The 26583-nt window shown below is 41.2% G+C and overlaps 1 protein-coding gene across 1 annotated transcript in view; it reads left to right on the top strand.

Annotated features, from left to right (window-relative positions):
* WNK1 (WNK lysine deficient protein kinase 1) overlaps nucleotides 1-26583 on the top strand; it is a 110173-nt gene that overhangs the window by 35099 nt on the left and 48491 nt on the right. Inside the window, exons 3-5 of the mRNA XM_026052151.1 lie at nucleotides 6757-6929; nucleotides 11312-11532; nucleotides 13554-13711. Of these exons, the coding sequence (XP_025907936.1) occupies nucleotides 6757-6929; nucleotides 11312-11532; nucleotides 13554-13711 (552 nt within the window). The remainder of the gene's footprint in view (nucleotides 1-6756; nucleotides 6930-11311; nucleotides 11533-13553; nucleotides 13712-26583) is intronic.

The raw sequence follows: 26583 nt of genomic DNA, 5'->3' as shown, positions 1-26583 counted from the left end.
GAATATATCTGAGGAATATTAATTTCCTCAGACTCACCTATTAATTATTACTCCTCCTATTTATGCCATTACCTGTTTTCGTTTGGTTGCAAGCCTTTGTGTTGAGGCTCTGCTGCTCGAGATCAAGGGGAGGATGTGCATTATATCCCTTCCTTTTTCCAAAYGATATGAGTCTGTATGGGTGCAAAGATTGACTTTTATTCCAAATCCCCTAGGTGTGAGTAAGGAAGAAACACTAAAAATTGGCAAATAAGCCCTGTGTCACAAGAGTTTTCCAGAGGTCTTCGCAGAGTAGTTTCTGGGATGAGGGTTCTGGGCTCATGGAGGGATAGCTGTGGGATTTCACCTTTGGGAGTTATCCAGCCTTTGGAAGGGTTGCAAGTGTTTGGGGCTGTGCAGCTCCATGGAAAGAAAATTAGCTTTCTTCTTGTCTTTCCCTTTGATTTGCAGATAGGTTTTTTTGATTTAAAATAATCTGTGGACTAATGCCTGTATRTTTTTGAGGCAAATAACATTTGATTCATCTACAGAACAAACAGTGTATCCTCATGCAATCCCTTTCAGTAATTATATATGTGTATGAAGTGCAGTCTGGAGGCACTGACAGCAGTGCTCGGGCTGTACTCGGCCTGGTGGATTCCTGGACTTCTCGAGGGTATCCTTTGCTGGCACCCGGACTCCATAGCCCTGTTCTAATGTGTCGCTTTTCCTAAAGTCTTCTTGTTCAGTCATTGGCAGCTGCCTGTTTTCCCAAGGTGTGCTCAGAGCCTCCGAGTTGTTAGGGTCAAACTCAAATTTTGGAACCAAGCCCCATGATTAAGCTGTGGAGACTTGATGTGAAAGCTAGGACTGTAAGAGGGCAGGGGTTTTAGTGAGAAGCAGAAACCAAGTAGGAGTTGCCTGAAAATTTTAAAAACTCCTGTTAGATGAATAGATCTGACTCCTAATTCTGCGGTTAGTTACAGGCTCATGAACCTGTATGGGCATGATGTGATGCAGGGAACAGGGTCCTCGTACACTCTGCTTATTTGTTAAACTGAATTAGGCCAAATGAAAGGAAAAAACGCAACTCACATTTATAACAACAGCTGCTCAGCTGCATTTTTTTCATATTTTGTAGTTTATAGATGTATTAGTGGAAGGAGCTATGGAGGCCCTTGATCAATTTTCAAGCCCGTTACTGTACAGAGACACATGCTTGTAACTGTCTCTTCCCTCTTCCTTCCATTTGCCTTCTTCCTTTCCCTCTGGCCTTTTAGCACCGGAAAGCCTACCGTGGCTTAGGGCTTGGCAGCGAAGAGGAGCTGCAGTGCTTGTGCACTTAGGCTTCCATTTCTAGGTACCAACTGCCTAGCCCTCTAAGTGCTTTTTAAGCTCAGTGGCTCCTTTGTTCACATCGGGTTAATCTCGCGCAGTGCTCGCTGCGCTTATTTTTCCTCCTAACTACTGGATTTTTTCAGGATGAGAACACCGCAGCCCACAAAGCCTCGGTGCCATTAGCAGCCCTGAATATCAGCGCGCTGTCCTGCTGCCTTCCCCTCTGCTGACCCCTCATTAACCTTCCCTGCGCGGCTCGGGGAGCCTTTCTCACACGCCGCGGCAGCGCGCACAGAAGGTCGCTTGTCTTCTCCACGCGCTTCTGCTGCATCATGGGCAAGAAGCGCCAGTGGCTTCCCCTCAAGCTGCCACACGTGTGGACAGCTTGGTACAGTGCTCTTTGATGGAGCTTCAGCCCGGCTAGGGATTCTCCCTTGGTTAGGTAAAGGTTCGTTGGGTCAGGATCAGTGTTTCAGGAGCGCTTTGGAGGCTGTCATTGCTCCCTGTTTGCAGAGCACGAAGACGGTGCATTCCCTCTGATTTTTCCTTTTTTTTTTTTCCTCTCCTCTGAATGGAAACTAAATAGTGTTGCTCTAGTGTTATTTTCTTTTTTTTTTTTAAAAAGAAGCAGGTCAGGCAGTTTTCCAGGGACACGGGTAAACTGTAGCTCAAACTACAGGAGGTTAATAATGAAAACTGAAGAGGAAAAAAAAGCAAACTAACTAGAACCTATTGAATGGTGTGTGAGCAGCCCTTTTGAAACCTAATTTAGTTTAGGTGTCAGGAATGGTATTTGCTGTCCTCAGCTAAGAAGCAGGCTGAATAGACCTCAAGCCATAAAGGTTCACCGGATGAGYATAGGCACTTTGAATGGATAAGTATAGACACCATTTTAAAATTTTATGTTTTTTTGGAGCTTGATACAACAGTTAATTTCTTCTGTGTTTATCTACAGCACCTTGGCACAGGAATAGGAGGCTGATAGTTCTGTGTGTAGCCTCCCGCCTATCCCTCCTGTCAATTAAATTCAGCAGCGAAAGGGTAAAGCCTGTACCGGGCGCACCATGAATGACCAAGAGCCTGGTTTTGTGCTAAATAACATAAATAGCTTTGGGAGCTGCCTGCTGACCAAAAGAAAGCGGAGGGAAGTGCCGGGACAAACGCAGCGTGTGCCAGGAGCAGCTCGCTGAGCGGTGCGGAGCCGCCGGCGGCTGCGTGCGCCCGCGCGGGCCCTGGCAGCGCCGAGGCGCTCGGCACGCGCCGGGAAGCCTCCCTGTTTGCTCTGGCTCGTCGGAGCAATTCGCTGGAGGTGGGAAGGAATGAATGAAATGAGCCGAGCGGGCCTGCTGCATCTGTTCCCCTTTGTTCCGAGCGGGAGCGCGGTGCTGGGATGCAGCCCCTCGGTCCTGGTGGGGGAAGCTGGCGGTGCAGGAGGAGCGGGGTCCTCCTGTCTGGGCGCCGGTGAAATCCATTTTAGGAGGCCAGCTTGCCCGCTCTTGGGCAGCCTCAGTGTTGTTAAGCGTCCAGGCTCGGCCTGTGCCAGTTGGGAAACGGGAATGCGACTGCTTGCCGGCTTGGAGGCTTAGAAAATGGTTGGAGGAAGACGGGGCCTTATTTATTCATTTATTTATTTTGAATGTTAGCAGTAGGGATTCCAAAACAAACCGATTCCAAAAAACAAACTTTCTGAAGGACGGGATATATCAAACTGTAGACCACAAACTGTTCCTGAAGTGATTCCTCCTCTTTATCATTGGATGCGTTTTCCAGCCTGAAAGCATCTCATTTATCTCTTAATTTCTAGCTGTTTGGTTTAGAAAATAAAAAAAAAAGGAGGAAATAAAGCATTAAACTGGTTTAACCCATCCCACAGATTTGATGCAGGAATGTTCAAGTTTGAAACCTCTCATTTTGTTCCTGGACCGAAACAGCAAATCCCTTTGGGAACGATGCAGCTGTTAATACCTCTCTGGATTCCACAGGGACAGGACTTCAGGGGACAGGTCTGTTTATTTGCACCACCACTGAATGAAGCAGCTGAGCGTGGTAGCTTATTTTGAATGTGAAGCCACACACTCTATAGAGGTCGGGTTAGAGCTGGGACAGGAGGTGGCTGTTGTCTTCCTGCAGGGTCCTGCTGTCGTGTGCGGTCCATGGGGAATCTCAACAGTGCCCCAGGTAGCGGCATTTTGGAAAGGTAGATCTGGGATTTTGAATATGCCCCTTAGTGAGGATCATGGCAGCTCTGTGCCTCCCAGATTCTTGAAAAACATCCTTTTAAATTCTCTTCAAGGGATTACAGCTTTTCTTCTTTCTGCAAGTGCTCTCTTGCCCAAAATCCACGCGGTTTCTTTACAATAGCAAGTTTTCGTTCTGCTGTTTTTCCCCAGCAATTTCTACCTAAYGTGGGCTGCTACAACCATCTTTCAGTCTTGTAGATTAAACATGCCCTTCTCTTTTTTTGCCTCTCTCCATGTTTCAGTAGCTGCAGCTGCTTAAGTGGCGTGTTCATACAAGTAAGAGGAACTCCTGCCTTTAAGACAGAAGTTGCCCTGTTTGCCTATGCTAGCAGCTCAAAGGATGCCAAAATGCATTATTTGACAGGGGCTTTGTGCAAGTCCATCTCTAAACATACAGGAAAATCTTGCCTTAGAACTCATGGGTCACAAGGTTTTGGGAAATAAAATATTCAGGTTTTGAAAATGTGCTCACAATTTTCCCTTAAATCATTAAGCTGGTTGAAATGCTTCTCAAGTTTCAGTAAGCGTGTAGTTTGTGTAACTGGTCGTTGTGTATGCCAGCACATGTTGGTGGTATAATTGTGTGTGTGATCTTGAAAATTAGTTTTTTAGCTATCTCAGTTTTTAAAAGAAAGCTGGCATTTKCTTTTCTTCTGGGAAAAGAAGACTGGTATCTCAGCTATGGATGAGTTTTTGGGTCCAGTCGGCAAGGAGAAGAGGGTTGTTGGAGCTAACATGTGCTACCAGTTGGGTGAAACAAGTGGCCCTTTGGTCATCGTCTTTACAGCTCTGTAGAGCTGAAGCTGCTGCAATTTGCTCCTGTGAGATGCTGCGTCTCCCTGGTTGCAAAAGCAGAGCTGCTGTTGYCAGAGTTGGAGCTGTTGGCCCCGGTTTGTGTCCAAACTCGTCCCAGTTCATTGGGGCACCGTGACTTCCCAAGAAGTGTTAAATTACTTGGTATTGCTTGGCTCGGTTTGCCCGTGCATGTTTTAAATGCTGCCCTTCAAGCGTTGAGGGTTGCTTCAAATGTCACAGATAGGTTTGCAGGAACATGATGATACCGTTGATGTGACCGGAAAGAGAAATGACTCAAAATTTGCTTGTCCTTTAGGGCCTGGTTCTTGATAAGAGAGATGAGCACTTGCTAGTTGCTATCAGGAGCTGGTAGGGTAGGGGTAGAGAAAACTGAGTGATGTCCTTAGCAGAGAGATTAGATTTAGCTACTTAAAATGAGAACTTAATGTTAAGTGTAGCCTAGAAATGACTAGCGCTATTTGTGGGACATGGCTTGTTAGAAAGCACAAAATAAAGGAAACTTAATCCAAATGTGCATCTAAAATCTAGTTTGTGGACCAAAATGAACACAGGGGTTCATTCGTAGTACCCAACTAAATTTAAAAGCAATTTAGAAGTAACTTCATTATTTTAAATTGCCATGTATAATGGTTGGGTTTACAGCTATACAGTAGTTTAAAAATGTGAGTTATATAGATCCTGTGAAGAATCTGAGAATGCTGTGCTGTTTTTTTACTGTAAAAAAAAAAAAAAGGATTATTGTAATTTTGTATTCTGTTTGATGTATTTCATTTGATGAATTTATTTAGAAGCCTGTGTGTGTGCTAGGTTGGCGGATGCGTCTCTAGCAGCTCACTGCTCTTCTGTCTCAGAGCTGCAGGTGACACTCAGTGAACTGCTCTTGAGCAGAGCTTGTGCTGCCCTGTTTATTGTGAAGAAAGGAAAGGTATTGGGTGTGTAAGGCAGCKGGAGTGGGAAGACCACCTCCCACGTTCAAATAACCTAGGCAGGCATAACTACCTAAATTAATGTGCTTCCTGAAAGTTTATAAAACCATATCTGTGTGTAAATACACACACACACACTCACTCACACATATACTACTCAATTAAAGTTTATGTAGAATATATATTAAAATATACTTTCCTATGAGTGAGAAGGAATGGTAGAGCCAATTTCTGCAGAGGGAAGTAGTTGCGGCTTTGATATCTATAGGTTTAATTTGTGGCACTTAAGATTTCAACATTTTCTTAACTGGAACTATAAAACTGCATGTGTGATTGCTACGTATAAACACTGATAAGCTATTGATCCCAAAGTAAATTCAAATCTGTTTGCAGACTTTTAGCTGGAAATCTTTTACAGTTCTGGAAACAGGGTCTTCATTTGGAAAGAATCCAGGCGTGTCCATGCCCAGAGATGCTCTGTACACGCCCTGGAAAAAATTAATACCCTAAATGAATAGAGGATGGTTTAGACATTAGTATGGCTGAACAGTATTGAGAAAACACATTAACCGTTCACAAAGGAAGAGGAATTGCAGCCCTGGGGGACGATAGGAGGTTGCAAACAGTGCAAGTTCACTCTGCTTATTCATAGCACCTCCTCGCCATTGAAAGGGAAATAGGCAATGAAGTGACCTACAGTTCTCTGTCAGATTTGACAAAAGAACTCACCGGTTATTCATAAACCATGCTTGAAACAATGATTCTAAAATCCCRTGAGTTTTTAGCRCATGCTGAAATATTTTTTAACACTACCTACATATGGATTCACCTTACAAGTTGCTCGACCTGAGAGTGGAAATGGAAATTTTTCCATTTCCAAACTGAGTAACAGCCCGGGGCTCCAGTCCCTTGGAATGTGCAAGTGAGGCTGGTGCGAGCAGCTCCCGGGCTCAGCCGTACTGGAAAGCTGGCTCCTATGGGATGGTGCAGCAGTGACATCTAGGAAGRCTTCTCATGATATGTCTGTCACCAAAAGATGGCTGTTCTTCTCTATTGCCATTTTCTTTGGTACTGGATTACGGGAGAAATTCCCTCAGCTGTGAAATTGTGCTTTTAAGTAAAATCTAACCCAAATTTGCTTGTTCTGTTATTATGTCCTTTGTGTTAGGGGTTGATACTTTTTTCCCTATGTGGAGAGTTAACATGGTCTGTTTCWTCTGGTCTGGACAGTGTATGCATAGGAATAACAAAAGATCTTCTAAACATACGTGCATATATATGTGTGCGTGTATAAAATATATATTTATATATTGTATAAATATATACCTAATTTATGCACACATGCTCTCTGAGAACACGTTGTAGAAATAAGTAAGATTTGTCAGTGCGATTTTCAGGTTATTTTCTGCTCTGGCTAGAAAATAAAGCAAAGTTTTCTTATTTTTCTTTCTCACCAGGATCGGAAACTGTCCAAGTCGGAGCGACAAAGATTTAAAGAGGAAGCTGGGATGCTGAAAGGGCTCCAGCATCCCAACATTGTCCGGTTCTACGATTCCTGGGAGTCTACAGTCAAAGGAAAAAAATGTATTGTTCTTGTGACGGAACTCATGACATCTGGAACACTGAAAACGTAAGTGAGCGTGGGCACATCAACACACATGACAAAGAGCACTGAAAACAGATGATAGTCTGGGTGAGTTAGGACAGAATGCTTCTACTGAGGGCTGAAGTTACCCAGRTAGATTTTTGGTCAAGGGGAAGCACTGCGAGGAGTAGTAATTGTGTAATCTCCCCAAATCTTTCATTTTCTCTCCAGCCACCTTCGGTTTGGAGCCCAAACTGCTTTGTAAAGCTCAAAACCCTATCTAATTCATCTCCTAGCGTTGGGTGTCATGACAGTACAAATAATATATGCAGAGAAGAAACTCTGCAGAGTAGTGTCTAATAAASACCTGAAATCACCGCTGAAACTCAAGCGGATGCCTGGAATTTCAAGCTGTGAAGTGGCAGAGTGAAACCGAATCTGTCATTTTCAGAAGAGTGGCAAGGAGACCCTAGCAAATTAAGCTGCTGTGAGAGCCCTCTAGTGGTAGCCAAAGCTTGAAGGGGGCTGCCCTGAATCCTGCGTCTTTGTGCTCCAGAAACTTGCAGGGCTGGGAACTTGTTGGGAACATCGAGTTACAGGTAATCTGCTGGAAATAAACTCACCAGAGCTTGTAATTCAGGAATTGTGGGGCATTTGTTTTAATTCAGGACCATTTACGTCTCAGAGGCATTCAGAGCAGCCTGTAGAGACTGGAAAGAATTTGCAATCCGTTTGTATAAATAGCCTGAATGTCCTGTGGCTTTCTCGGTGTTTTTTTTTTTGCTTTCCCCCTTTGGTGCTTTTTTATTTTTATTTTTTGGTGATGCTTATTGATAGCCACAAATGGCCATGCCTAAAGCAGGAAAAAATGTCCGTGGGGATTCTGGGCTGCAATTATAGGGAACTGCTTGTCTCTTGAAATAGTACTGGAGAAGTAGAAGATGCAGCCATTTTCTGTACGTATATATGTTCAGGGAAGACTTTTTGGAGTTTATTTTTAAGATACTTAAAGTAACTGCTTCAAGTCCCGTGCTCAGGGCAGAAATAAAGGATTTACACTTCTTTCGATTCGCCTGTTTAAAGATGAAATTTGTTCGTTGTGCCAGTTGTGCCATATTGCTATATGTATACTGCAACCTTGGCTTTTGCTATGAAAGTCAACTAAGTGTCACTTACATATTTTTCAATATGTTTATCATATTTTCTTTTAATCCARATAATGTTCTCCTCTTTTTGAGGTGTGGGACATGGGTACTGTAGCTGCTTGATGAAGGAACAAAAGGGTTACCAACACAAGAAAAGTGTGGTGGCATCCTGGAGTAACTTTTTCTGATGCTTTAGCATTTTTTGCCTATTTCTATTTACATATATAAATATATATATAATATATATATAGCTATATAAAAATATGCATATATATAAATGTGTGTGGATATATATAAACATGTGTGTGTATATATATACATAAATATATATATATTTGTATGTACATATAAATGTGTCTATATAGAGAGAGAGAGACACATAAATAATGTAGAGAAAAAAATTGTGGATTCATCCTTTGGGGCAAATTTCTAATTCTACACAAAATTGTCATGAACTTCTGCACAGCAATAGAAAAACACACAACTCAAGWATTGTACAAATGGAATTACTTACTGGTAATGTATACTAGCAAGGAATTAAAATATTGATAAAAAAAAATGAATTCAGTTGTTAGTTTTGGTTTTAATTGTACTGCAAATGAAGGCGAYGACTTCTTCTAACTTTAATGTCAGCCATAAGTGTTTTCTCCTAAGGCCACTGTAGTGTATGCCCCCTTTCTGCTATATGTGAATGGGGCAGGTTTCTGGTAGGACACATAATGTCACAGCTGTCTSTGCTAACTTATTAGCCTTTCTCTGGCTTGCAGAGACTAAATGTTACCATAGACCAGCAACCTTTGGGCTAAGAAAGAGGATGATGGAGAAAGCCAAATTTTAGTTCCCAGTTCTCTCTCTTCGTTGAAGGTCTAGTCTAACCTCCTAGTTCTTCCTTCTCTGCAGATCTTCCAAACCTACCTGGATGCCACCCTGTGCCTTGTGCTCTGGATGTCCCTGCTGGAGCAGGGGGGTTGGACTAGATTATCTYTAGAGGTCCCTTCCAACCTCAACCATTGTGTGATTTGTTAAGACAGCCTTGTATTCTCATCTTTGCTTTCATTTTGTGCAAAGATATACATATATGTATATGTTATTCACTATTACCTGGTAAAATAGACAGGAACAACACCGATTAMATGGGAGCATGTTCAGCAGTGGGCCGCCAAGGTGGCCAGGGACTGATGCARTTCCAGTGTGAAGAGGCTGAGGGTTCTGAGCTTGCTGGAGAGATGGAGCCTGGGGAACACTGAAGAGTGGTCTGGTCCCCATGGGGAGGTCAAGAGCATGGGTCAGGCTCTTAACATTGCAGTATGGTGAGGAGTGAGAGGTAGCGGGCATGAATTAAGTTCAAATTGCACTTAAGGAGAAACCTCTTTGCAATGAGGATGGTCAGGCRGTGGAAGAGCTTGCTCAGAGAGGCTGCTCTGTGTCCATCCTTGGTGATTTTTGAGACCTGACTGGATAAAGCCATGAGCAACCTGATGTGACCTCATGGCTGAGCCTGCCTGGAGCAGGAGATTGGACTTGAGCCCTCCTGAGGTCCCTTCCAACCTGAGGTGTTCTGTACCTGTGAGAAAAAGGAAAGTGCTAGCTGATCTTTTGCCTTCATATATTTATGCATGATTTCATTTTAAAATGTTTCCTGCCTCAAGTGACATGTGAYTTAGTTCATGACAATGTTTTGGAAAAATGACAGCAGCGCCGCAGGACGCTGTGTGACGGCCCGGGCCCAGGTCCTTTAAGAGTGAGAAGCTGGCAGCAGACTAGTGTATTTGAAACCAAGAATGTCATTAGGGATTCCAAATGCTGAACTGAAGTGCCCCTGCCATGTGATCCTTGGAACGGGCTCAAGAGACATGAATGAGAGTTGTGTCAATAGCAAAAATTCAAGTGGTAGTTGACGGGATCCAGAGCCCCTTTTGGTTTGTCTCCTTCCTTGGCTTGGCTTTTCCCCTGCCTTTCTTTACATTCTGTTTTGTGATTTCTGTTTGGAACTCGGTCCTGATTGCTTTTACAGATCTACTTCCACAGCAAGATAACTTCTAGCAACTTAATTTCCAGGACTATCTTTGAACTGGAGAAATTTAAAATAACAGGGATTACTAACGCCCYGAGTTTTTATGTTGGCATTAGTCCAAGTGATTTAATCAGGATTTGTTCTCCTCATCAAGAGGMTATGTAGAAAACAAACGCTGCCTTGGCTGATGTACCTGCCTTGGTTTTACTCTAAGATTATAACTGTTAAACCTCATAGTGGTGACTGAATTTGCCACCAGTCTTTCTGTGTTTTATAACTGGTTAGGCTTGAACTGAGCAATGTTAGCTGAGTAAGAATTCAAGTCCTCTCTTCTCAAAGCCCATTTTTTAACAATTCCTTTTCAGCACGTATTTTAGTCCAMATTTTTATAAAGGAAGAAAAGGAAAAGGAGTTCTTTGCTTTAAATGGATATACACGAAGAGAGAGTCTGAGAATATATCAGCTTAAGACCCATTCACCACTTGCTGTGCTGCCAGAAAACATTTGGATACTCTGATAGGTGGCTCATTTTCTAGGTTCTCCAATCTGTTAAAGAAGGGGTAGAATAAGAGCATACTCTTATGTCACAAGCATTTTGGGGATCAAATTTGACTGATCTTCTATGGATTTTAAAAGAGACGGATGTTAGAGCAGTTCTAGGCCACGCTCTTCCAGCAAAGAGACACAGTGACACTTTATGCAGAAGCTGTTCCGCCCCAGTTCTTTGGCCGAGTCTATGTAAGATCTGCTTTGCTTCGGCCTGCTTTTTTTGCCCTCCCCAAGCTCTATTTCTCTGAAGTAGTGAGCAGTGGCAGTCCAGTTCAAGTGACCAAACCCTCTCCTCCCTTAGGGAAGCATCTCTGTGAATTGCTGAATTGCTTGAGTAAACTCAGCAAGTAGTTTTGAAGCAGCCTTCCGGTTCAGCCGGGCATCCTAGGCCAAGGTGCTCAGACTAACGGTCAGTCTGGGCAGTTCTGACTTCACAGGTTTTGCACCATTTTCAACAGCTCCTTACCTTATTGAATCTGTAGTGCTTGTTTGCTCTTTTCTGCCTCTTCCTCCTTCCATCCTCTTGTATTTAGGCAGGGAAAATGCTGTAACTGCTTAAAGCACTTTAGGCATAAAAGGTTGAGCAAACTCTTAAATGAGTAGATAATGTGATATTATGATGAACACAATGTTAAGTATTTGTATGCTTCTCAGCAAGGCCTGCATATTGTAGCAACCAACCTTTGAGCGTGTGTAACTTACTCTTACATTTTCTTTAGGTATCTGAAAAGATTTAAAGTGATGAAAATCAAAGTGCTACGAAGCTGGTGCCGCCAGATCCTGAAAGGCTTGCAATTTCTGCACACGCGCACCCCTCCCATTATCCACAGAGACTTAAAATGCGACAACATCTTCATTACTGGCCCCACTGGCTCTGTCAAGATTGGAGACCTGGGTCTGGCCACTCTGAAACGAGCTTCTTTCGCCAAAAGTGTGATAGGTAAGTCTCTCTTGGCCTACAGGCTGCTGAGCCAGTCCCACCTACTTGGAAACTTAAGTCTTTTAAGAAAGTTTTTAAAGGTACACGGTCAAAGTCCCCAAAAGTGCAGGCTTTGTTCCTGGGCTGTTGAGGTCGTTCAGTGTTTCTGATGAGATTATATGCCAGTGTTACAGTTGTGCTTTTGTATGTTGACATTGGAATATATGTTTTTTTCTCTTGCCCAATGGTTTAGTGCAACATTGTTGATAAAACCACTCTTGCTTCACTACATGTAAATCTGAGCAGTGTTTCAAGAAATGTACAACWGTGTTTTGGTGACATAGCTCCTCTTTCAATGTTTAGCCTAGCATTAATTTGTACAGCCAAATTCTTTGTATTGTCACCAAGCGGCGATGTTCCATCTGTTGCACTTTAGTTTGCATAGAGGCAGAAACTAAAGTTACCAAAGTCGACCAAAACTATTAAATACAAAGATAGTAATATGCTGTCACCTTTGGGAAGTCCCTAGAATGTGGATTTCCGTACGTTAGCAGGATGTATTGGGGAAGTATTGCCTTATGTTTGCTCTGTTCTCTTCCTTAAACATTCACTAATGGCCCGTGTCAAGTGGCTGTTGGGTGGATGGAAACAGTCTAGTCATTCTTGTGACTCTTCTGAAGAATTGGTTTTATCAGCTTTGTTTTTATAGTTGTTTGAATAGGTTGCAGGGTATTAAGTTGTTCTTCATGCTCCTAATATTTAAAGCTTGCTAAAATGCAAAATTGCTCAACAGTCCTATATTGAAATCCTTGATGGGATAAATGATAAACACCTGTAAATTGTCTTGTGAACTATCACTAAAATATTTCCTGCTTCCTAACCAGGTGGAACTATTAATAGAAGTGAAGTATATACTATATTGATAAATTTTCTTAAACATTTTTGTCTTATCCTTAAACTTTTAATTGGAAGATTATCACTTCTTATCTTGTTAATCATCAACAGTTAGCCTTTGGATAACTGGCTACAATTACATTCTGTTTTTGGTTTAGCATGGTCAAAACAAGCAATGTGGTTGTATTGAATGATCTGTAAATTGTCTTGAATCTGGTATCTGCAGGAAATAATTCCGTGCTTAAATTTTCAAAAAGCAAACTTGCATCCCTGGCTTAAAGTAAATCTGATCATCCAACTCCATCTCTTTGCTTACAGAGGGGGCTGCTCTGATGCTTCACTGGGCAATAATTTTCTGCAAACTATTTAAATGGGACTTGTTGAATCTCACGCTCTGTGCCTGTAACTCAATCTCTCTGTATTTCTAAGTATTTTTGACTGTAGGATGTCCCTCACTAATGCCTGTATCTGCAGTAGGCCTATAAATATACTGCAGGTGGGGAGGTAAGTATATGAAGAAAAGGGCTGTGGTGAGTGGCCTTTGCAGAAAATTACTTTTTCATCTTTCTCATGAAGATTTATATTTTTAAGAGTTTTTCATTGCAAGGCCTTTCCTGAACCATTCTGCTTAAAAGAGTAAGTGGCGAGCACGAGGTCAGAGACTAGCTGTGGGCTCTCACCAATGCTATTTCTTTTGCAGCAGAGGACCGTCAGGTAATTTTTGAAACCAGGTTTAATACGCCTCCTTTTTTTTTTTACAGGGAGAAAAGGTAAGTGCCTTAACTCTCCTTAGTATTTGGTTTGCAGCCTATGGCTAGTCTGACTGGTTTCCCCTCTTTCTCTCCCCACCTCTCCATTCGACTCCAGCTCGATCCAATCCGTTTTCATAACGGCATTGAGTAACACACGTAAAGCAGGCATTGCCTCAGCACTTCCACGACACTCTTATTCCAGAAAGGCCTTGCAATGCAGGACTCTCAGAGTACGTTGATGCAACAGAGTGACTAAGGGTTTCCTCCCTCTTCTTTTTGCCTCCACTTTCTCTTGTCTCACAGGTCTGCCCAGCCGCTTCTCCCTGCGGTGAGTAACGCCAGCAGCCTCTGCTCGCTTTGAGACATTTAGAGTCTGAATCGTTCTTTTAATTTAAGGTACCCCAGAGTTCATGGCCCCCGAGATGTATGAGGAGAAATACGATGAATCCGTTGATGTATATGCTTTTGGGATGTGTATGCTAGAGATGGCCACGTCTGAGTATCCTTATTCTGAGTGCCAAAATGCTGCGCAGATCTACCGACGAGTGACCAGTGTAAGTTCCTCCCCCCACTTCAGATTTTAAAGCTGCCACAGCTGCCAAAGCAGTGGCTTGGCATTGCACAAGAGTGGGGAGAAAGACAAGCTGACAAGGGTTTGGAGGGACAGGAATGGGTTGGAAGGGAGTAAAATGATTCAACTTGCCAAACGGCCAGTCAGAAGCTTGTGAAAAGTGAGTGGAATTAAAATTCCGTGCGTGTTAATTCTTCCTCAGTATATAAGTAGGTAATGCATAGAGTTTAAAACAAAATAAAACACAAAACAAGATAATTTTTGAAGCTGTTGTGACTCTGAAAACGCTGGGTAAGTGTTTTGGTCTTGGAGATTACCTGGTAAGTTTGTTCACTGAAATTAAGCTGGGTCACGCATTCAAAGCACTGTGGCTTAGCTGCTTGCTGAGACAAATCATGAGTTGTTCCTTACACTGATTTTAAGTTAATAGTGAATTCTCAGCAGTYTCTAGCTGCTGTGTCAGGTGCACTTCTAATTAGGCAGTGGAAATACTTGGTAGATAGAAGGCAAATACTTAGTAGATAGAAAGCAAGTGCTTCACATAGGAGAAGGCTGGTACGTGCAGTGGTGTAGGCTTGGCTGGTAAAATCAAATAAAGGTGAGAGAGGAAGCAAAAGATTTGAATTTGCTCATGTGACTAGGCAAGGCTGAACCTGCAGACCTTGAAGTTATGAAGGCTACAATGCTACAAAATGTTTAAGGATATTTACGGATAGACTTATTTTGTGGTCTCAAAAATAGTGTCATGAAAACTACACCTATGTGGGGGAAAAAAAAACCCTGAATATCTTCAGCCTTCTCATCTAGGCATTCAGAAAGAATAGAGAGGTGGCCACTCGGAAAAGCTTTTTATGTTGGCATTTCCGAAATGCTCATTTACATGTGCACAGGAGGATAAGGATTCTCCTTTATCCACAGACAGGAGATCAAGTATTCCCATTTGTCTGTCAGTTGTAGTATCATTGAGAAATGGAGGATTTAATAATAATAAAAAAAAAGACTTGCTTAGCTTTGGAAAAATAAAATGCTGTCTTACTCCTGATGTCAAACATTATAAAAGACAGATATAATTACTGAGTACACTTAGTAGCAAATTATGAAGGTAGGCTTGGTGAAGTAAGAGGATTGCCCTTGTTTGAAGGGATATATATAGTAAAGGCACAAGAGCTGGAGGAAAAAGAAAGAATTGGCTTTTTTTGTGTGTGTGTGTGTGTGTTTATAGTAGTGAACTGCCATCCATAATTTTCTAAAACGAGAGAAACAAGGGTAAAATCTAGCAGTTGCTCTGCTTACAGTAAAATCTTATCTCGGAGCTATCTTGATCAGTGAAAGAACAAAAAAGCCTGTAAAAACGGTTTTAGTGTTATCCTTTGGTATCCTTATATGTATGTCTTAGGTGTGAAACTGATGGATTTGTTTGCTTGGAATAGGGTGGCATGTGAAGTGGATCCAGCTGCCCTGCCTTTCCTTAGAAAGTGCTAGGAACTGAGCTCTGGAGAGAAGAAACTGCTCATGAGACAGTTGTGGGCTTGGACGTGCCCAAGTCTTAATGAGCTGCTGGTTTGCAAAGTTATTAGCAAGTGGAAGGTTTTAGAGGGACTGTTCTCAAACAAACTTACCTGAAAACTTACCATAATTCAGCTTACCACCTCTTTGTTACAATTTTGGCAACCTTGATAGGTCTTTATTTCCCAGCATTTTTGGTCAACTGTTGAACTTCTGAGTAGATGAGAAACACTGAGTGATCCAGCATATTATTCAGTGTGAAATTCTGTTACTGGCTCCGTCCRAGAAGAGTTTCTATTGATGATACGAAGATGCATTTAAATTTTGAATTCTTGAGCTTTTCATCCATCACTCTTGAGAGAGATCTAAAATCTCCTTTGGTATGAAATGAAGACAATACTGTTGCCTTTCCCAAGGAAAGAAGGATGGGAAGATAAAATGAAGCATATGTGTGTCTACGTCTAGGCTAGGAGTGAAGGCTTGGTTTTGATGTATTTGGCTTGTTTATCTTTTTAAAGTCAGAGAGACGTTTCCTAGTKAAAAACAAAACTTAAATAGGTTCAAAGGAATAATTTTTAGGAAGAAAAGACAGTCATCTCGGGGAACAAAGCACAAACTGTCTTAACTGAGCTTGGGGAACTAGGGTTTTCTTCYGTAACACAAAATGCAGGACCGTGCTATGAAAGTGGAATGAAATACTTTTTTTTTGTTAGCCACTCCATAAAAGCTCTGCAAACCTATAGAAAGGCCYTTGAAGTTTTCTGTTCTTGTTCTTTGTGTAAGAAAACAAGATTTTCTTACTAGCCTTTCAAAAAAGATTTTTGGATGTTAGACAGTATCTATAGGTGTGAATCAGACAAATTCATTGCTTAAAAATACAGTGTATAAATCATCCATGGCAGAATGTAGTCAGAAAACTTCCTGTATGAGTGAACATTGGGAGCCCAGGGAGTATTTGCCAATGCATTTCCCTCTCTCCTTCCAGCGTAAGTTAACATGGGTTGTAGAAACTGATAGCGTTTCCAAGTCAACTCTCCAGCCTCTTATTTTGTCAGTAATGTTTTAATTTTGAGGTAGGAGCTGTAGCCCTGTTGTGTCTCAAATTAAAGGATTGTTTTTATCCAGRAGCATATAGAAAGACCAGAAGGAAAGACAATAATGAAGGGCTGTCATTGACTGGGGTGAAAATAATGTCATTTTGGAGCTAAAACCCACTGAACCCCCAAAGGCAGTAAGATCAGGTTGGGCAGCTACACTGTGCAGGAGATAAGTATTTTGATTCTCTTCTCCCCCTCTTGTACGTACTATTAGGCTTATTACAAAGGATAGCTGCTCCATTAACTTAAATCCTAGCTATTGTTTGAGTTAGAAACTTGTAGAAGGTGACTCAGTTTTCAGAGCATCCCCTCAGGACTAGGCTCAGTATGACAAACTTAAATTCTTGCCTCCCATTTTGTCCTCCTTTTGTTATTGCTCTAATTGATGCCCAGATGGGATGTTAGCATTACTTACAATATTCAATCATATATCATACCTCTTCTATTCAGGATCTTTCCAGTTTCGAACAGTTTTCCAATTAAATAATGGAGTTAAATTTGATAGCTAGACATTTGCTTACCTAAGGGCTGAAGTTCCTTCTTGAGTTACGGCATTCTTCAGCCCAGCCAATTTCTGTTGCTTTGTCTCTTGAAAACAGGACTGCTTCTTGAACCTGGGGTTTTCAAGATGACTCTCTTTGCTGTTCACATTAACTCACTGAGAAGTTCCGTATTTTCCTTAGTAAAGGAATGTTGGGGCAACATTCCTGCATTTTCCCTGTCCCAAGAAAAAAAATAWGAGATTTTATCGCTCATATTGAACAGAAGGATTCTTTCAGTAGAAGAACCTGAGTATATGCCTAATTTAAGAGTTGCTTATAGTTTCTAGGGATCAAGGCATTAAATTAGAGTTGTTTTGTAGTTCTGGTAGAGATTCAGCTGATATTTGTGACAAAGTACTTGTACCCTCCACTGTGAACCATCAAGGCCCATTCACCAGCAGCTTCTTTTGAATGGAGAATGATCTCTACATGTCTTCACACTCATGCATAATGGAGCTTGAGTTTCTTTGTTTTTGTCAAATCACAGAATTGCAATTTTATCTCCAAAAAACACACTTTCTTCTGTAAAACTATCTTCTATAATACTCTGGAAATGGTTCCAAATATATTATTATTTAAAAATACTGCAATTATTTTGATTTTTTTTAATATACTGTTTAAATAAAAAAAACTGCAAGATTTAAGCATTCTTCCTGTTCATTTAGGTTTCAGTGTATCCAGTGGGAACTTACTGCTTTGGTAAAAACACCTAGGCCTGTAATTAACTGCAAATGATAAGCTGCACTATTAACGTAGCCTTGCGTGTTCCCATGATTTTCCCTCTCTTCCCTACCCTGGTCTGTGCAGAGCCAGCTCTTTTTTAGCTGCGTGATGCACTGCTGGCTTAGGGACCAGGCAGGTCTTCACCACATCACAGCAGTTAAGAGGTAGTTGCAAAACAAAACCTAGTAAAGCTGGTAAATTCTGTTTTATACTCCCTGGAACTAAAAGTTTGCTAAAACTTGAGAAGGATTTTGGAGGTTGCTGTCAACCCTCTCTGTGAAGTATTTTTCCTCCCTTGACTGGTTTTATGCATATTTATGTCAATTTTTCACAAGAAATATTTGGACTACATACAAAATAAAACAGAGATGTAGCTGTAGAATGGATATCTTTAATCTTTTAACTGAGCCTGTTTAGGAAGCAGTACATTAGAGACACAACTACAGCAGCTTCAGCTGCTTTTTCCGAGATGTTGAGGTCTGTGTAACCCCTGTTGTTGCTCCAAAGGTTGGTTTAGTATTTTTGCTTGTGTTATGGCCACCGCTTTCATATGCAGTGTAGACTTCATTTACATCTATACTGTATGTTTTTTGAGTTTTCTTTTCTCAACACAGAGGTACAATTTTACCTATTTCCAATACTTGGATGTCTAAGTCTTACATTTTCCAGGTGTTTTACCTTTCTGGCACTAGTCTAAACATGATTAACAAGGTTTATTAGGCAGATTTAAGTCATACCTGTCATTGAAACAAAAATCCAAACATACTCATTCCATAAAAGCTAATAAGAACTGTCCTCAGTTTGAAATATACTGCTTATCTAAACAGAGTATGGATAGAAAACTTTCTGCCCACATTGTATAAACATTCCTTTAAATTTTCTTTGTAGACTTACATATATGTGTGTATATATACTGTACATATGATTATCTATAAAAAAGGAAAAAAGTATATTAAATACATACCTATATTTTTCCATACTTTGTCGAAGTGCAGTTTTGTCCTCGCTTTCAGGAGAAATCCAGTCTCCTCCTTGCAAATGAAAGTCTCTCTTCTGGCTGGCCTTAGCATGAGAAGGAAAAAAAGACATTTTGCATTTTTGACTTAAAAACGAGTTCTTCTGTACTGAAGTGTTCCACAGAATGGGCACCACTTTTCTTCTCTGTTCTCCAGAGCTTTAAAAAAGCCCTGGGGGCACAAGGTACATAATGAATAACCTGACCAGCCAGTGTCTAACTGGTTTTAAAATGGGTAATTTCCTTGGCTTGTGGGAACTGAAGCTCGCTGGTTAGATCAAGGTCGTTACCTTGGCTGGAAACCAGTGGGTTACTGAGCTTTGCAGTTTGGTCACTTGAGGTGAAATTCATCTCTGTAGTAACGTAGAAGTTGAGCATTATAAATTGTCTTAAGTATTCATCTAAATTTCCTCTACTTTCACCAGAGGAAGGTGGGCAAGTCAGTCCATCTGTCTCCTGTTTTGTGCCGAGGGGTCCTGGGCAGCACATGTTGATGCCTCGTCTTTGGATTTTTGATTAATCTTACCTGCAGTGTGTAACAAATGTTCATGAATACCAGCATACCTAAAATGAAACAGTCTGTGGAAGAGCTCTTTGCTTTTCAGTCAGTATTTTAGCATTTTTGTTTCCTCTTGAAGAGGAGTAATTAAAGACATCAAAAGTTCATGTTCTCCCTGTTCCTGCAGTTTTGCTATGAAGCCTCTTTTTTGAATTAAGCTACAAGCTCTTTGCTCTTTAATGCAAATTCCTCTCTTGATTTCTATTATCAGTATGTGACTTGTTGAGCACTTACAAAGCTCTGTTTCTTTACCTTCAGTAACTCCATTTGGTTCAGGCAGACCTAGAGCATAATCTTCCTAGCAAGTTCTCTAGTGGAAAAAGCATTGGAAAAAAAAAATAGTGGGAAAAGTAGAGGAGGGAATCTTCAAAAAGTGCAAATTGTTAAAGCAGATGATGAAAAACTGTGCACTTTCAACCAGATACAGAAAACAGGCCAACATGAAGCTTTTAATAATTGAAAAACAGAAAGTAGTGGTGCTTCACTGTAAAAAAGGAAGAGAATTGCAGAGCAGATCCAGTTCCTCAGCATCACTCTGAGTAGACTAAAGAATGCCCGAGCACTAGCATCTGTGTACACATCTCTGTTGTATTGTTGTATTTTCTGTGTTTGGGGGATTTTTGCTTTTTAAACCAGTGTCATTTTCAGCTGTTTTAATAAGGCTTTTAATGAATATATAAAGCAGCGAGGAGCCTTCCTGTGTGGAAGTTCAGTCAGTGACTCATCAATTCAGATGCACAAGCCTTAGGAGGGAAAGATGGAAAAAATGATGCTTTTTTTTTTTTTTTTTTTTTTTTTTAAGTTTGCCTTTGTTTTAATTAAAACAATCTAGGTAAGGAAAATGAAGCATCAGTTTAGAGCTGTGAGTTGCAACTATGGCAAATTAAATCTGAAGGCGGAAGGAAAAATGAATCATCTTTGAAGGGAGCTTTTTCTAGACTAAGATCATCATTCTATATGATCTTAGTGTTCATATTATCCTACACCAAAGGTTTCAGATTTCAGCAGTTGTTTCCTCAATGTTGGTGCTATAAAACAACCTTGGTTGGAGGCAAAAGAGGATTTTTCCTACTCGGACTTCTCACCCCTGAGCCGGGAATGCATGTCTTCACAAATCTGAACTAGATACAATTTTTTATTATTAGATTTAAATTACATCTAATATAATTTTAAATGATCATGAATTAAATTGGGGGGGGACTGTGAGCTTCAACTGAATTGCATGAAATGAAGATTTAATGTGCTTTAATATATTTTCTCAGCGTGAAATTCTAAAATGTGTTTGTGATGTGGTTTTCCTAACTGTGCTGTATTTTTGTTTGTTATTTTAAATTCAATATCATGCTAACTTATCTGGGCTTCTTTAAAAAAAAAATAATATCTCTTAATGGTGAGGCCTCCTAAAACTGATGCTATGAGACGTCTGTCTTTGTTCTGCCCTGTCCTGACATCTGTTTAGCTCTTAAGAGGTTAGATTAATCTAACAAAATCCTGGGGTTAAATTAATCTAACAAAAGACAGGAAGCTGACTCTTCTCCAGGGAACAGGGAGGTAGTCGGCCTTTTAAAATCCCCAGCTATGCACTGTTATCATAACCATTAATGAATCACTGAAATGGCACGCTAATCATTACTCTGATATTTCAGTGTTATTTGTTATAGTACCATTATTCAAAAATACCAATAGCAGCGGATGGGCTGGTATTTCTTGTCCTACCAATTGTTCGGCTCTAGTTCTGCAATGATAGGGGTGGGATGGTCCAGGAAAGTCTTAGTCTTATGGAAGCTCAGAGTGGTGTTAGTCTCAAAATAGCTTATTTTTTTTTACTCCCTATGTGATTCATAGGCCAGAACTCCACCAGATTTTTTGTAAACTCTCTTTATTATCCCCACGTTACTCACAGCTTTGTTCCCGAAACAGACACAGACATATGGATACATACGTCTTTTGACGTACTTTGGTTTGTGCCCGTATTAAAGATGGAAAGTCACTGAAGTTTAATGTGATTTTGCAGAAACAGTTGAACCCTAAAAGTGGAGAGAAGAACCAGGCTAGAAAGTGTGTAGAAGACACTGTGCCTATCATGCAGAATATTTTTTCCTAAAGGATCTACGGACTTGTAACTTTCTCTTTAAGTATATTCTCTTCAGAGGCATTTCTGCTTTGTCATTCCTCACCTCCAAGTCCTGTGTAGCAGGGAGACTTTTAAGGGTCTTTTTGAATATTTGGTACCCTAATTAAGCAGTCTTTCACAAGAAGGAATTAGAATAAGTCAAAAAACAGAGGGAGTAGTAASCTTTGAGGAGTGCTCCTCGTGCATTATCTGAATCTTGCATTATTTCCAGAATTTGCAAAATTATTCTGGTCCTGTTAGTAAGTATCTTGTAAGGGGATAGTCCCTGAAGKGAATGTGCTTGAGCCTATGGGAAAGATTTAATGTTGGACTAGTATGTGTATTTTTTTAATACAGTTCTAGGTCTAGCTGGACCTAATCTGTGAATTTAGAGAAAATACTGCTGTATTTTTCAGATGGGTACTTACTGATGTTTTTCTGTCAGATTGCTAGCTGTTAAAGCAGAGAGCACAACAAAAAAAAATTATGAAGAATGTATTTTCCAGACTGAAAAAAAGGTATTTTTTCTTCATGATTGTTTTACCATCACACTTCCAAATTTATAATGCTGAAATGTATGTGTAGGCATCTGTTTCCTCTTTCTTTTTCCTCCCTTTTTTGAAGTAATTTCCAAGCTGAAGTGCTGACTCAAGAGAAGCTTCATTCAGCTAGTTCAAGATTTATATAAATTTCATATTACTGCATATTCTTGTTCAAAAAGCAAAGGCAAAATAACTAAATGTGCAGGTAAGAGCTGTGTATGAAGATTATACCAATCCTTTCTTTGCTGTTGCAAGAGTAAAAACTGAAAAATTGGTGCTCAAACTGCTTGCCTCATCAGTCTTCACCATTGCATCAGAAGCTGTGCTCTTATGCTGCACATTTAGGGACTAGAGCATCTCTCGTATGAGGAAAGACCAAGCTGGGCTTGTCTAGCCTGGATAAGAGACGGTTGAGAGAGGATCTGATCAATGTGTATAAGGACCAGAGGAGAGAATGCAGGGAGGAAGGGGCCAAACTCTTCTTGGTGGTGGCCAGTGGCAGGACAAGGGCACAAGTTGAAACAAAAGAAGCTCCATCTCCATGTGAGTGCTCTGGGTGTCCCTGCTGGAGCAGGAGGTTGCGCTAGATGATCCCTAGAGGTCCCTTCCAAGCTCAGCCATTCTGGGATTTCTGCACAGGGCACTTTCTAAACACTAAGTGCAGCGACCCTGTAATTGCTTGAAATCTGTCTATGTACACGTGGCCTTTTAGGCACAGAATTTGCCCTCCTAAAGCTTATCTAATTTATGCTACCTGCTAGAGAAGGGCACTGCARTTATAGGCTGTCCTGTGAATAAGTTCATCTACTTTTTAAAGCAAAACCCTCTTTCCAGAGAGTCATAAGGGCTCCTGATTCTGACCTTTGATTGCTGCTTGTGTTACTGGACCATTCTGAAATGCAGAGGACTCATGTTTCTAAAATAAAACTTTAAAATGCCTGTGTACTAATGCACATTGTGTACGTGCTAGCTAATTACTCAAGTTGTAAGGCAAGGTGTATATACAGTGGTAGTACACAGTGTAATTTACAGTTCAGTGCTATCACAAATGTAGGGGTGGTTTTACTTGCTTTGTTGTTGTAACCTTTTACTTATGTGTGCTGGAAAGTATCACAGCCAGCAGGGACTAGAAAGAATTAATAGCTATTCTTGTTAAGTTTAATTGTGTAGAAACAGCATAGGCTAAACATGGGAGCCTGAACCCAATGCATCTGTCCTCAATTAGCTTTGCTGATAGGATGGATTTTCAAATACATGAAGCTGTAAAACTTTTTACACTGTAAATGTTTTGACTTTAATAGGTAAATATATAGTATTGAGTCACTAGCAGAGCTGTTGGAAAAGCAGGTAGTGTTCCTCAGCTTCTGGGCTTAGMGATGATCTGCAGAATACAGAGGGGGAGCCAGCAGTGATGGCTGCTCAACTGAGAGGAGTCTGTTCTTCTTTATATCAAAGATAAGCTCATGCAGACTGATAAATGCGTGGTTTCAAGCACCCTCAAAAATGTAAACTTCAGGAATAAGTTGGTATGCATCTGTTGATCATATTATAGATATACCTTGCCTATATAACTCTCATCRTGCTGCATAGTTGGGAGTTTTTTGCTTGTTCTTGCTACTCAGKGTGCCAGTTGCCTTTTTATGTTTGTTAAAATCACTATCAAACAATTTTAAGGTAAGTGGAGCAGGAAAACAGTGTCCAGACTCTGCTCAGTTGGGTTGCAGCAGGCAGGCCCATGTGGTCACTACCTCCCCTCTGCTGCCTTTGCCTTGCTTTTGCAAGGTCAGGGCATGCCCAGGGATCTGCTGCAAGTGTTTGGGAAGATGCATTGCACTTGGATTGCTTAGACTTTATTGAAAGGGATGAACTTTGCATCTCCAGCTTGTCCTGCCTGAAGAAGGGCTGGTTGAGCTATTTCAGTGGCACTGAGGAGCTCCCTCAAGTAGCTGAGGGAGGTATTTTGGTTTGGATAATGGTAGATTAGTCAGTCAAGAGGTATCTTAAATATGGTTCAAAAATGTGCAATCCATGTTTATTTTTGATCAGAGGAGAAGAAAACTAGGCCTGTCCTTGCTCTCACAATAGTCTTAAGTAGTGCCTCATGAGGTAAACCGAGCCCTCAGGAAGCTTTCAAGAGGCCATCCTGCTTGCATTGCAGTCGTGCAGCTTACTATGTTAAAATATGGATCTTGTGCAGCATTGTGCTGGGTTGACTGATTTCGTTCTGGAGACAGTTATTAATTGTCCAGAGTTAATTGCTGCTGGAATACTGTGATTTTCATTTCTGTTACATGCATTAAACTGGCTTTTYAATTTCATTACCACAGTCTCAACTAGTATATCTTGATTTTTAACACGAGCAGTAAAATCTAGCTTTTGTGGGCAGCTTATCTCTCTTTAATTGAATAAATGCTAAGCTGAAGTCTCCATTTTTTTCATAAGAGATAAGAATGCAAGTGTTGAATTGGACTGGCATGAGAATTAAGATACAGTCTGGATTTTTTGGTTATAAATGTACTCTGAAATTAGGGAAGGAACTAAATTGGAAGTGTTGTTTCTAACAAAGGCATGGAATAGGGTGAAGCGTGAAAGGTGGAGAAGGGAGGAAGTGGTTAAACCATTTAAATGGTTAAAGGTTTTGAGGGCCAGGAGAAGTAACTAATAGCAGGTGGTTGTATTTAGAGGGTCATGGGGTAAACCAATTTAAAAGCTATATATACTGTTGCCTGGGGGCTTTTTGAGACTATGGGCAGGAAGGTAGGTTCACTAGCTTGTTTTCCACTGGAATTTTATGTTCTCTCTAAATTCCTGGAATTAATGGTTTATGGCAGCCTGGGTCTAGTTCAAACTAGTCGGTAAAAACTTAGCAAGAAAGTAAGTATGGAGATTTTAATTACTTTGTTTTTGCGATTTGACTTTGCCGCTGATTCTATTAGCCCCTGTACTGCCAAGTCTGAACATTTTGTTTGAGAAGATTAATCAGTTACGGTAGGATTCCTTTCCAGCTCCGTAGCTAAAGCACTTTGGAAAAGAGTGTGAACGTGGTCAGGTAGGGACGTCGAAAAGCTGAAACTCTTGAAACCTCCTGTGCGACTTGTGCGGTGCCCCCCAGAAAAAGGCAGCCCTAGCTAGCTGGAGTGAAACGTTYGACCTGTTCCTGCGAAGCAGGTTTGGATTTGTCGTGACCACASAGTGTCAGTTTTTGGTCTGAGTACAGCAGTAACAGCAGCAACCCCAAAAGTGATAAGCAATGGCAAGCAAAATGCCACCGCTCTTTATTCAAGCGAGCAGCAAGTACTGTTAAGAGTAAGATGATAATCAAAAGGTAGTTGATGTGCAGTTGAAAATTTCTAGCTTGCAGTTTCAAGTATTAAAAAGTGCTGGTTTGTAGCACTGGTGTTGCATGGTCTACTAACRTTGGTGTAGTTGTGGTATGTTATATGACGGAAAAATGTGATCTCGAAAATRTAAGAATGTACTTGAATTTTTATCCTCACTGGTTGGTCCAAATTTATTTGCACACATCCTAAGTGATGTGCATGGATTTCCCATGTCCTTTAAAAAGAAACAAAAGCCCTGAATCTGCAGACAGTTTATTAGCGAGCCAGTTTTATGACGTCTGTTTGAAACTAGATAGCAGGAAGGGGGCTGTGAGACTTGAGAAGAGCAAGAGGTGCTATAAAATACACCTCTGCAGGTGCACAAGTGGTGGAAAACAGGCAATGATGCCCCTTCCCACCCGTGTCCAACACTTTGAAAATCACTTTAGCACACTTTACACTAAGTGCACAGCAAGAGAGCAGCAGATGACAGTGCCTGAGTCTGTCAGGAGGGAGAGGGGTGCGATGCAGTGTGTTGTGTTATCCTAGAGCTGCCCAAGTGGAAAGTGACGATTTGTGTCCTGCAAGGCAGGAAGTTAGCCAATTATAGGGATATTTAGGGAGCTCTGTGAGTTGAAGAGGAGAAAAACCTGCAGCCTTTCCCCTATATCTTTTCCCCATCTCCCCAAGTGTAAAATTAATGGCAGCAAATCCTATTCCAGCTCTTTTGCCCCATTGTGCTCCCCTTAACATTGCCCCTTGGCCAGGGCACGAGTGCAGCTGGGTGAGGATCTTATGCAGAGCCTTAAAAGGGGCAGAAACCCAGGGTGGGGACCGGGAGGCGGGTCCATGCAGGAAGTAAAGTCCTGTCCTGCTGCCTCCTCCTCCTGGCACAGGTAGCCGAGCAGGCAGACCGGAGCGGCCTCTCCTCTTTTTTGCATCCGTTCTCAGAGCCTGAGAGTGGCCAACGCGGATATTAAACTTGACTCTCTGCAGCCTCATGTACTGGACTTGGAAAAGTACAGGGGCTCTCCAAGAGCAAACAATGCTCCCTTCTAGCTTTGATGTCTGCTTCCCATCGGCTGTGCGTTAAGGCAGCTGGGTAGCAGCTTCCCTGTGGAAAGGAGCACCCGGGTTTTTTTTTTGGTGCATGTGTCTCTTTTCCTGATGGATTTCACAAAAAGAGACATTTGTCCCGTCTTTGTAATCGTTAATTCCCACTGTTGTTGCTGCACGCACAAGGATTGTGCTAAAGAGGTAYGTATGAATTTCATGGTATGGGATAAATGTGCAAAGGCTTGGGATGGTGAATGAGAATTCCTGCCATGCAGAACTGCTCAACTGGTCAGACTTGGCATAAACTGGCTGTTCAGCTTGCAAATGTGGCTGTACTTTCTCAGTAAGTTGTCTGAAAACATAGATTTTTTCAGTCTAGATT

This window comes from Nothoprocta perdicaria, unplaced genomic scaffold, assembly GCF_003342845.1.
Source record: "Nothoprocta perdicaria isolate Ctin4 unplaced genomic scaffold, notPer1 scaffold_84, whole genome shotgun sequence".
Taxonomy (NCBI): Eukaryota; Metazoa; Chordata; class Aves; order Tinamiformes; family Tinamidae; genus Nothoprocta; species Nothoprocta perdicaria.
The sequence above is the reverse complement of the archived record's forward strand: the minus strand, read 5'-3'. Positions and strand labels throughout refer to the sequence as shown.